General features: G+C 36.8%; 1 protein-coding gene across 6 annotated transcripts in view; it reads right to left on the bottom strand.

Moving 5' to 3' along the window:
* VPS13D (vacuolar protein sorting 13 homolog D) overlaps positions 1-12,663 on the bottom strand; it is a 105,277-nt gene that overhangs the window by 62,614 nt on the left and 30,000 nt on the right. For all 6 annotated transcript variants that reach the window (XR_015260865.1, XM_086764682.1, XM_086764683.1 and 3 more), the window contains exons 30-39: positions 11,972-12,181; positions 9,522-9,787; positions 9,204-9,337; positions 8,117-8,272; positions 7,461-7,686; positions 6,526-6,600; positions 5,459-5,665; positions 4,895-4,984; positions 3,727-3,867; positions 2,408-2,530 (exon numbers count right to left, since the gene is read on the bottom strand). Coding sequence is in view for 5 of the 6 variants with exons in the window: in XM_086764682.1 (XP_086620808.1) it covers positions 2,408-2,530; positions 3,727-3,867; positions 4,895-4,984; positions 5,459-5,665; positions 6,526-6,600; positions 7,461-7,686; positions 8,117-8,272; positions 9,204-9,337; positions 9,522-9,787; positions 11,972-12,181 (1,628 nt within the window). In the remaining variant the exon portion in view is untranslated. The remainder of the gene's footprint in view (positions 1-2,407; positions 2,531-3,726; positions 3,868-4,894; positions 4,985-5,458; positions 5,666-6,525; positions 6,601-7,460; positions 7,687-8,116; positions 8,273-9,203; positions 9,338-9,521; positions 9,788-11,971; positions 12,182-12,663) is intronic.

Below are 12,663 nucleotides of genomic sequence, written 5' to 3'. Positions count from 1 at the left end.
ATCACATTCGACTTTTTTCAAGCACGTGTTACTAACAAGCACACAAGCGTTACTCTCATCTTCCATACCGCAGTACATCACATCTGTGAAAACACTTACTGTGTTTGGATGGAAAAAACCCCTGTCAAATTCCACTAACTTACTTAAAAAGGAAGATAAATGGCAGCTCCCTAAATTCATACATGAGTCTCATTTATACCACTACAACATGCATCTACCTAAGCGTAAGTGAAGCACAGGATTACAGAGGCAAGAAGGGATGAGGCGAGGTGCGCAGGTAAGCTTTTGAAGGAGCTACCGATGATCACATACAACTTTCTTCTGAATCAATGACAATAAATTCCTACACAGCTTACATGTCACTGGAGACTTACATCTGATCTAAAGCTTACAAAGCACTTTCCAATTAAATGTCAAGATTCTATTTTTGAAAATGAAAACTCCGATTTTTGCCAACTGGAAATAAAATAATCTTTTTAGCATTGACTTGACTTTATTTGGCTAGCTCAGGTTCTACAAAATTAGAAAGCAGAAGCCAAATGAACTTTTACTCTCGCATTTAATCGATTGTCAATTTATTTTTTGAGACTTTTAAAAAAGAGTTTTTGGGACTGTGGCCTGATTTTCAAAAGAAAATGTAATGTAGAAGTTGTATTTTGAGACTACTGCCTGAAAATAAAGACTACCAGTATAAGGAGGTTTTTTTTAATAATACATTTATAGTTATTTAATTGCAACATCCATTAAGAGCCAAGCAATAAATATTAAGAGGTTTTGTTGTTTGTTTGGATTCTTTCCGCCCTCCCAAAAAACTTCCTGAAATATATCTCAGGAAAACAAATCCTTCTATAATTTTCTGGTTTTTTGTGTTTTTTTTTTTTTTTTTTAAACACCTCTGAACTATCTGTAACCACTCAGAGAAAATGTTTCTAATGGGCAATCTGAACGAGCCACATAGCTTTCTATAAATCTGCCTTTCTCTCCTCCCATTCAGCAACATTTATACACGGGCACATATTTATCAGCTGTGTGGTTTTGTATTCCATAATGTCACAAATCTTAAAAAATAAAAATTAAAAAATCTTACTTTCAACTGGATGGTTTTGCACAAAGATTGTACTGTCAAATACAAGACAAACAAATTAACAGGATATTTATTAGGAATGTCTTACTCACTAAGGCTTACTGAAAACAGATTGTTCCTTCTGAAGGCATCTTAAAGCTTTAAGTAGCTCAATATACATGCTGAACCAAGCCCAAGTATGTATATTGAACATACCATTGGATTTTTTAGAATATAAAATAAAAAATCTTGTGATTTTATTACACTGTTTTTAATCACACTACACTGCCTTTCTAAAAAAGGGACATTGAATAGTAAACAACTCAAACAACCTTCCTCAAAAAGACTGTTTTCCTACATAGCATTAGTTATACCTCTCCTTTCTTTCCTGAAGGGCCCAGAGGGGAATATAAGAGAAAGACAGGATGAAATACTAAATTAACACCTTAAAAGCTAAGTAGCTGTTATGTTGTTCAGTTTTGGATTTGTTTGTTTGTTTGTTTTAAATAGAGGCCAATCTACCAGCAAATCACACATACAACTCAGCATTTATTGTACCAGAGCCCTCCAAAGAAAAAAAACCTTTTTGTCTCTCTCTGCTATACAGTACCTCTAGCATAGATCTGATGCTCTAGGTTAGTCAAACTGGCTGTACTCCTAGTTCTAAGGTAGACAAGAGGAAGGCCTGGCAGACAGGAAAGACAGAGTTAGCAGACAAGAAAAAAACCAACAGAAATACAGGTAGACTCTTCCCCATCATGCATCAGGAAAGATACAGCTGGCATCATGCAATCAGTGTACAACACTGTACTCTAACTCTATTCAGTTAAATACTAAGTTGGCATTTGAGCTGCTAAAATTTCTTCCAGAATTAACACTGGGAGAAAAGAAGCTGAAAAGACTTGTCACATATTAAGAACCATTACTTAGAGAATTGTTTCATGAACGTAACAGCATTTTTTTTCCCCAGAAACTCAATCATTTAGGTCTTTGGGACTACAGAAAGAAGAAAGATCACCTCTGAATGGCACACACTCTAAACTCAATGTTCTTATTTAATCTTTGACAGGAAGGTCACTCGTTAACGAGAAAGCGTGACAAAAAAGAGGAAGCAGAACTAGCAATGCAAAGTTCCCACACAAAGCTAAGTAGCCAGAAAGGTTTTTGTTTTTAAAAAAATTAACATAACTGAACAGAAAATGGCATTTTTGTCTTCTTTGCCCAATATCTCTAGTAATCCGTTGTACACTATGGAGACCAAATACTAATGTTTGTAAGACATTAGACAGATGACTCTGTACGTCAGGACTGTTTCAGATAAAGTGTGATTAATAAGTATCGTACTCTGCCCAAAACATGGCGGATCCACCGAAGAACCCATCCAGTCTTCTGAACTGATGACATTCACTTCCTTGTCCTGTTTGCAGTAATCTTCCATCCATGACTGCTTGGTACATGTGTATTGCTCTAGAGGAAAACAAGCACAGGCAGTAAATGTCTCCAAGGTGGCAGAAAACAAAGGAATGGAAGCGTATGTTAAACTCATAACACAAAAAGCACTCCACTTCCATGGCAAAAGTTTTACTAAACCGCTTTTTCTATGAGCCTCTTACATAGTTAAAGACAAACAACAGCTCATGAAATCACAGCAGTGTCTTCAAAACCCAATGTTTTTATAGTCTTAAGATATTTTTATTTTAAACTTTCAGCTGAATTCCATGTTCTTAAGACACTTCTTTGGCAAGGTAAGAGCTCTCCCTGAGGAGGCAATTAATCTTCAATATTTTCATGTTAGAAGTATTTTCTATTTTTTTTTTTTCTTTTCAAGAGGTATACGCACATTCCTGCATAAAGACATCAACAGAGTCCTCTGGCAGAGTATTAATTACGAACTAGTCTTACTACTTGTTATCAGTAGTATCAAGACCCATCGTGGAAACTCTGAGGAGTTATTGATTTGCATCTTTTCCTTCCACCTTGGCTTCCTCTTTCTGACAATCCCACAGGCCTTGTGGCAGAAAGGAATGAATATTCAAGGAACAAGGAAGCCATTTTTATTATGACCACCAAATTATTCAGATTTACATATAGAATAAGCAACAATATTTCTGGGAAATGCACACAATCATAGTCTCACAACACAGAAGCTTACATGAAGTTTGAGTTAATAATGAACAAAATGTTTTTATTTCCTGAGGTAGCAACTGACAGCTCAGGTTTTCAGAGACTGCAGAACTGAAACGAGCGGAACCCACTACGTCTGTCAATATCCTGAAAAATGATGAGCATATAAAAGTATTTTTAAGTACTGTAAAGTATGGAAAGCTTTACATGAAAGCCTGTTTCTGATTAAAATAAATTTCATATAACATACGAATGTGATAGAATTCATATGACTGGAAAAAGAATTCCTACTAACCTCTAAAATATGTAGCTCATGTCTTCACACTTTCACAATATCTGATAAAATACAAGCTGCCTAAATGCACACCTGGGTACAGTATCGTGTGAAGTACCTAGCGACTTGTGCCAAATCTCCCTCCCTCCATCCATGGGAGACCAGCAATCAGCAATGTTTGTCATTTTCAGAAATGGGAAAATTAAGGGAAAATTAAGGGAAAATTAAGACTGCGGTGACGCTCCCAGGGAGTATTCCGACATACCTATGAAGACAGAGGTAATGTTTACATCCAGGCGGTGTTTAGCCTTTACTTCCAGCTTCAGTCGGGAAGGGTGGAGGCGGCTCGAAGCTTGTTGTTGCCAAGAAACTGAACATGGCCATGGCTCAATAAACGGCTCCCAGCCTGAGAACAAACAGAAAACGTCACATGTATTACACATTTGAAGGCCACATAGGTATGTAAACAGCATTCCAAAGTATGTAATAATGCAACTTAAATAATGAGATCCTTTATTACAATCTGTGTTCAAGACGAACTTGTAAGCCTACAGACGTAATTTACTAGTAATACAAAGTTTTTGAACCAGTGTATACTACATGCAGGGTCTTGCAGAATTACATTAATTCTGAGGAAAGCATTGGAAGGCAACTACAGTTTCATACTGAAGTTAGCAGGAACTAAGTTCTCTGAAATAGTTTTGAAAATTAATTTCACACCATAAACTGGCCTACTATTCAGTATCACAAAAGACAAAAGTCTAAAAGCTATTATAATAAAAACACCCTACATATTTTTAAAACAAAAAGCCCTAACTTGTTATTGATAGATAAATCCTGAGGTTATGGACACCAACTCTGTAACAGGAAACTTAGTTTCTCAATTCAGTGAAAACACAAAACTAGATTATTTCTTTTGTCAGTGGTTGACCTGTAATGAGGCATAACTTGTTTTTTTATATTTAAAATGTAAACTATGATGGTGGTCTTATGTTAATCCACTGTCTTCAGCCTAACTGCCTACCCTCATGTGCTTTTCCTCCCTGAAGTAAGTAACAAACTGCATCTTGATTTGATGCAGATTTGAATGCATCAAATCAATTAAATACTAAAAAAAGAGAAGTGAATACAGAGACAGCAAGGTACGTAACTGTCATGTTCTTGGATAACCTTTTTATGCAATTACATTCGAAAACTTCAGGGCAACTTTTATACCAGCAATGTTGCCACTTTCCACATCCCTCCATCCAATATCACATTAGGATATCTTATCTACGATCACCTGCTCTCACACACACCATGACAGAAGCCAACCTTTCCCATTCCCTTCATTCACCCAGCATTTCATGTTGGGTGAATTTCAGGCTACGGTAGTAGGCAAGGTTGTTTTCCTGAACTTAAATAAAGAAACAACAAACCCCCCAGTATCTCACCTGAAAGCTCACGATTGTAGTAATCTCCAGAGAGAGTAAAACGAGCGTAGCCTTCAGGGCTGGTTCTCAAATGTTGGAGAAAATTCAAACCTGCAAAAAAAGACGAATGTTATACTAATGCAAAACAATTAAGCTTCCTGATTTTATGAACTGTTAAGTAAGCAATGGAAGGTTTTGTCCAGTCTTTTATATTGAAACGGTAAAAAAAGCTATCATAACACTCCTCAAATAACATTTATAGACAGTCATTCTTTACAACATGGAGCCTCCCTAGGGTTCTGCTCAGGACAGGTTCCACGTGTTATGCGAGGCATAAAGGGGAAACCAGAACCTTAACCTACAAAGACGGTAATCTTAAAAATAAAACTTAAACCAATCAAACAAAAACTAAAAAACAAACAAAAAAAGAACGCCCCAAAACCCAAAATCCCACAGAACAACCACCATCATCAAAAATTGTCAGCTGAAATTTCACAAGTCCTAAGAAACTGGAGTGTGGTGCTGAACATATGCAGTAACTGACAGTAATTTAATGCAACTCACTCAGCAAAAAAAGATACTCACGTGAAAAGGTCAACTCAGCAAGAGGAACATCACAGTCCATGCAGTCATCAATAAAGCAAATGCATATACTTTCTGCTTTTATTTCCACTCCAGAGATGAACTGAAAAGGCAAAATCCCCTGGCTATCTTGACCAGAAGAGGTCAGGGAAACCGATTTCAAAGGTTCAGCATTCTTAAACAACCAACTTGCTGCTTTTTTCAAGTCACCTTAGATAAAACCAAACAATTAATCAATCATTATCTACTTTCTCAATGAAACATATTTATTTAAAAAACATACGGAAGCAAACTAATTCCCTTTCTCTTAAAAAGTACAGCAAGACATCAACAGTACCAGAGAAGCTGCGGATCCCCCATCCCTGGAAGTGTTCAAGGCCAGGCTGGATGCAGCTTTGAGCAACTTGTCTAGTGGAAGGTGTCCCTAAGGTCCCTACCAATCCAAACAATACTGTGCTCCTACAATGTCTTGATTGTGTTCTCTTTAATATCATAAATACGATAAGATTATAAATACACTGGTATTTTCTAAGAATGAGAAATGTGTTTTGAAGTTTGCAAATTGAGTGGCAATGTAATATAAATCTGTATTAATACTATGAATGCCTATAAATAAGGTGGGAAACACGACAGTGCTAAAGAAAAAGAATCACTTTTGTTAAAGCTTCATCTTCTTTTCATGTATTGCACATAGAAGCAAGAAAAATACATTATTCAAAAAGGGAGAGATGAAAACACATGGTCTAACAAGAGATGAAGAACAGCAAGAAAGAGGTATATCCTAAAAGGGAAAAAACCCCAGCCTAAACCCCCAAGCAAAAACACACTCAAACACCCCACACATGACATCCCTAAAGGCAGTAAGATTCCTTGGGAGGTGGTTTCTACACAGCAGTAGAACAAAAAAATGAAAATGCTTAAGATTCTGTGCTAACACAGAGCCAAAGTAAAGAAGAGGAGGAAATATTGCCTGTGCATCAGCTACCTTACAACTGGAAAGTTTTTACATAATTAGGCAAGTTAGGTAATATGAACAATCTGCAAGGCCAATTAAGAATATTTGAGGTTACCTTGGCAGATCAGAAGAGCTTTTCGACAATCTTCCATACCAAATCCCAGCTCCTGGAGGCAAGTCAGCTGCACCTCTGTAATTGAACAGTTAAACCAATCGTAAATCTTTGACAGTTATCTACGTACTTTCACTTCTAAAATTAAGGTGTATCAGTATGAAAAATGGGGTTTTGTTTGTTTAAGATTGCAACTGTAAAAAAAAGCATATTATTCATAGCACTGCTTTTACAAAACCGACCTGAAAACGAAACCCCCAACCAATACAGCTTACATTATAGAATACATGGACTACTTTTGTTCTTCTACAGGAAGTCAACATACTCCATGAATTTCAGTTGGGATTAAATTTTTTTTTTAAACCAACCCTTCATTCAGAACACAATTACTTATTTACTTCAAACATCCCACACGGCTCTCAAGTGCAGCAGCAGAGAAGACAGCCTTTTTCACTAGTGTGTATTTCATCATTATTGTCAGGTAGTGCTTCCCACCACATACAATTTTTAGTCTGTAAAAAAGCAGTATCACCAAAACAAAAAAAATGCTAGATATGAAGATAACTGGTAATTATGATGCTTTCCATTTCACTATCGATTTAATGAATTTGAAGTGGTGATCCCTTTCTCCCTTTAAAAGCTTGCTACCTAAGAAATACTCCATCATGATGATTTACAATGACAAGTGATGCTAAATAAAACTTACTCTAGAACAACTCACTATCATACTCACCATCAGGAAAAAAAAAAAAAAAATCGACCTTTTTTTCAATAGTATCACCAGTTTAACGCTATCATCAGATAATTCAAATCAATGAAGAGTTTTACACGATGATGATTATAAACATCTTTTGTGTTTAGCATATAATGTAGCTTCACACTGCAGAAATATCTTTTAGATATTCAAAACGGCTTCACTCTGACAGTTAAAAACGTACCAACAACTGGATCCAAGACACGTTTGGGTGTGTCTCTGTTCTCATGTGTCAAGGCAGAAGTCTCGTTCACCGGTGCTAAACCGGAAGGACCGGCAGCATTTTCAGCAGCCGGTACAGTTGGGTCCGGCATAGCTGCACTAGTCTGTTGAGGAATTGACTTTGCAATCGCCAAGAATAGTTGAACATCATTGTATGACAGTCTGATATCCAGTGCTTGCAACTGAATCTAAATGAAAAATTGAAAAATTAGATTCAGTTATCCTTTTCAAGAAATTTTTCTTGTATGCTTTGGATATTAACAAAGCTTTTCCCAAGACAGATTTCCCAATAGATTTCCCCTCTAATAAACACTGATATATAGAAAATAAACATTTTTTTTCCATTTACTAGTAACTAACTTGTCTATATTATCAGCCCACTTTTTTCCCCACTATTAATCTCTATAATATATCCCAGAAATCACTCCTTCACTACCACTAAGAGTGTTTTCTTGTATGTTTGTTTCTTTGCCTTTCCAGTTCAGGAAAAAATTATCTTATTCCTTTCTTATACATTTGAAAGTATCCTATTGAATCCTTGGGCATAAAATAATCTATGCAAGATCATGATCTAATATTCTCTATTGCATATAATTTTATTCAGGCCTTTATTATTACCTCTAGAATAGGAGGAAAATCCTCGCTATTGAAAGCATCCAGCAGTCCTGAACCTCTTGGGTAGGAAGCACTCCCAACAAGCTCCATGTGAATTTGTACTGGATCAATAATTGACAGTGCGGTCTCTTGCTCATTTCCTAACCGGCATGAAAAAACCTGAAAATTAAAAACAGTTTAAAAAAAAAAAAGAACCAAGAGAACAGGCCTGGCAAGAACCTTGAAATCAAAGATTGACTCTCTATCACAAAACACAAACTGCTCTCTACAGACAATTCCTTTGTAAACTTTAAGACAGTAGAGACTCCAAAATCTTTCCAGACTATTTATTCCAGTGCCCAGCTATGTTGTAAGTTCAGGAAAAGAGATTCTGATGTGCAACTCAATATTCCCTTTACTGCTAAGTTCAAGCCCACTACTCCTCCTACCACAGATACAGAAAAAGCTTTGTTCTTCGGTCTACAATAACCATTTAGGATTCACCACATCTCTGCACAGCCTCTTCTTCTGAGCAAGTTCCTTTAAACCTTCCCAATATATTATGTACCCCTCAATTCTGAGCGTTCCTGTTGCTCCACTCTCAATTGTTCAGAGCTTCTTCAGCTTTGTTTCCCCAAGACTGGCCACAGCACCCCAGCTGGGGTCCTACTCTGCTGAACAGGACACACGGATTGCTTTGCATACTCAAAATTTCTCCTCACAGAAGACCCCTACTTGCATACGCCAAAGGCACGATACTGCTGGTTCACCTCAAGTCAGTTACGATTACAGCTTGCTGGCCTTTGTTGACCACGTGGGATTCTGCCTACCCAGTCACTGCTCAGCTTTCCATTAATCTGCCAGTTTATGGATGGAAGCTAGATTAGTAAGTATCAATATTTTTGAGATTATAGTCAAGTGTTTCAATGCCTTAACAGAAACAAAATAAAACCATTAAAACTGCTGCAGAGTGAGAGCACTTGATGAGGAACTAATACATTTCAAAAATCATCTGTGGGCTACTCCTGTTGTATATGTATTTATACTAAAGTAGCACCACAAATTCCTCTAATTTTAGATGTTTTACAAAAGCAAATTTATTTCTTCTTACCTCAATGCCAAACAAACTACCAGAGAAAGGACGATCCAACAACTTGGGTTTGTAAGTGAGAACAGTAGTCCCCTTCAAAATAATTGCATTGGTATCGAAACAAGACATGTCTTCAACAACCACAAATTCTGTTCCTTAACAAAACAAAATGACAAATAATAAGCAAGGCAATAGGAAATGTCATTAAGGTATTTTAACCATTTGTAGCATGTTTCTTGATCTTCTATCCTTTAAAAGACTTTTTTTTTTTTCCCCACTAGCACAACATGGCTCTTAATCAGAAAATCTCCCAAAAAAAGCACCAGAGAATACATTTACCTGTCACGTTAACCTTAACCTCCAGTTGTTTTTCCGCAGACACGTGTAGTGATGAACGTTTTGTAACTACTCCACTTTTCACTGTTTTTGGAAGTACAGTTGTTTCACTGCTGTAAGTGCGCTGCTGGGAAGAATGATGACGTTCCCGCTTTTTGGTATCTCCAGGAGTATATAAAAAGTCATGAACAAATAACAACCAGTCAAATATCAGAAATACACGAAGATTGTTCAGAACAACTGTGAAACTGGAGGAATCCTTAGTAGACCTGTTAAGAAGAGAGAAGCATACATATGAACTTTACATCTTGCATTTATTTAAAATTATGTAGAAAACTACCAGCGTCTAGCCAGTAAGAACTATATGACACTTTACAGAGTTACAGTGAGTTTACAGAGTGTCTGGCCTTCAGATATATATACAGACACACACATTTAAACAGATTGAAATTCATCAAGTTGCTGTACCCACAGAAATGCAATGGATCTTAACTGCACGAATTCTAAGCTGTAATGGTACAAAAGATGAATTGAAAAACTCCACGTAACAAAAAATTAACTTAGAAAAGCTCCTTTAATCCATTATGGATGCTAATGTGCAAAGTCTCAAATTTTAAAACTGATCTTTTTATGATGATTTTACATCTGTTCAGTATCAAACCTAATGTACTGCGTGTGAAATTCAGACCTGGCTCCATATCCCTCTAAAACCTTAGACATACAATGTGTTTCCTCTCACACTCTGACAGCATTTTGCAGCACAGGAAGCTTCCCTGTCATTCTGAAAAAATGCTAGCCTTCCTAAACTTTTAGCATCACTTTTTGAATATCTGGCTAGGAAAGACAAAAGCGTTTGGCTGCATGATCAGGAATACCAATTACATTTGGTCATGCTAACTGGAAAATAACCTAGAGTGCTTAAATAGTATGAAATAATTTTATATCCAACACATTCTGAACTACAAAATCTCTGAAGAACTGTAATTCCTTTGTGAGAAGCAGGCTGCCTGCACTGCTTCCAACAGCAAAAGCCTTTAACCCTCCCTGGCTCTCCAGGATATTTCCAGAAGGCACGAGCCGTATAATGCTATCATTGAGGTCTGCAAAAGCTTACATCTGCTGCCAAGGATGCTCTCACCAGTAAAAATGGAACACATGCTTATGTGGCTAGAATTTAAAAGCATAACAAGTGGGAAGAAAATTCCTGAAACTATCACTTATACCCCAGATTAGGCCATACTGTGCAAAGTAACCTCAACTATAGGCAGATCAATAGTTACATGAGCTTTTTTTTTTTTTCTGGCGGGGGGGGGGCAGGGCAAATCCCATGGCATTTTAGTTTTATTCAAATGAAAATCTTGGTGTCTTTCTGAACATGAATTTACTACATACTTAAAACCACCATCATGTATTATCCAGATCACAGAATGGTTTGGGTTGGAAGGGACCTTGAAAGCCCACCCAGTCCAACCCCCCTGCAAGGAGCAGGGACATCTCCAACCAGATCAGGTTGCTCACAGCCCCGGCCAACCTGGCCTTGAGCGTTTCCAGGGACGGGGCATCCACCACCTCTCTGGGCAACCTGTTCCGGTGACAAATTTATCTCAATTGCTTCAAGTTTGTTTGTTTTTTTTATGAACAAGTATCTTGGAGATTTTCTATTGGACTAAAGCAGTCCACAGATCTTTTTCTGCATTACTCCTGAAACTGCTTCAGAAGGTATCATACTCACAAAAAAGTTAGAAAGCTGAGTGTGCTCAGTGAGCCTGATCAAAAGTGAAAGCAACATCTCTAGTCATCTCCCTTCACCCTCTTTTTTGTTATTTAACATCCCCCAACAAAACACAGTGCTGACACAGGTAAACATTGACATTATACTTTATATTCCTATTTTCAATATTGAATTGAACAGATATCCACTGTGATGTTTTTAAGCATTCCAATAGATTTGGATAAGGAAAAACAAACAGCATAGGATAGAATACAGAAGACAATGCAGAGATTGTTTTTTGAACGAGGTGCCATTTCTGTATTTATTTGATTCACTCAGAAAGGCAAGTGTGACACCTACTGGAAAACAGCTTTTGCACAACATATAATAAAAATTCTATAATATGGCTTTCTGCAAACATACAAGTGATAGGCCAAGCTTTAAGCACTATTGATTTTAAAAGGCCAGAACTTGATCTGATACTTTATACATTCAAACATAATTTTTTTTATTGCAACAATGAGGGGGGGGGGGGAAACCCCAACAACATTCAGTTAATTAATAATGGCAGATTTCAATCTATCAAGTACCACTGATCACCCCAAAAATGTCTTCATATTCCAACACAACCCCAGTAAGTCTAGCTACATTAATAACAGCTGTACTAAAAAAAAAAAGACAATCCTGATTGAGTATGTCATTATTAAAAACAAACAAACAAATAAATCCCAGAATCACCAACCTGAAATGCAATTCAATCTGGATTGCTCCTGGACTACTAGTATTCTTTGATGACTGAAAGATGCAAGTGAACACATTCGGCGCGCCTGCAGCAGACTTCTGCCCAGCATAACGCGTGTCAAATGCCATCATGGAATGAGAAACCAGATTTACAGACTTTGTTCCATTTGAAGAGCTTTCAAAAAGCAACTTGGATTTCTTAAAATCAAACCTAGGAGAACAAAAAGCAAAACAATACATTTAAGAGTCTTGTAGCTCATTTATTTCTAGAGGTCACTTCTACAAGTATGCATGGAATACTGCTGCTGTCTTTCATTTAAGTATTTTCTAAAACAACTATAATCATGTCTCATGCCACAGAGATAGCAAGCAGATCTATACTGTACATAATAATATTTTCTACCAATACAGAACTTTCTAGATTTAAAAAGAAAAAAAAAAAACCCAAGAAAACCAACATAGAAGAAATCTGGTTTTTTTTTTTTTAAGATTACCTCTCAACATTTTCTTAATTAGAATACCATTCATCTTGGCCAAGTCAACTGATTACTGAACTGCCATTTCAAGCACAACTTGAAAGACACAGATGGTATCTCTTGAACAGCGTTATTCCCTTCCATCTTTCAGATCAGTCAAAACTCTCCATTTGGACTCTGACTAAGAAATTCTATTTCACTGTATTATTAAACCTTA

The sequence above is a fragment of the Chlamydotis macqueenii genome, chromosome 21 (assembly GCF_036417535.1).
Source record: "Chlamydotis macqueenii isolate bChlMac1 chromosome 21, bChlMac1.mat, whole genome shotgun sequence".
NCBI lineage: Eukaryota > Metazoa > Chordata > Aves > Otidiformes > Otididae > Chlamydotis > Chlamydotis macqueenii.
This window is presented reverse-complemented; position numbering and strand designations above follow the sequence as displayed.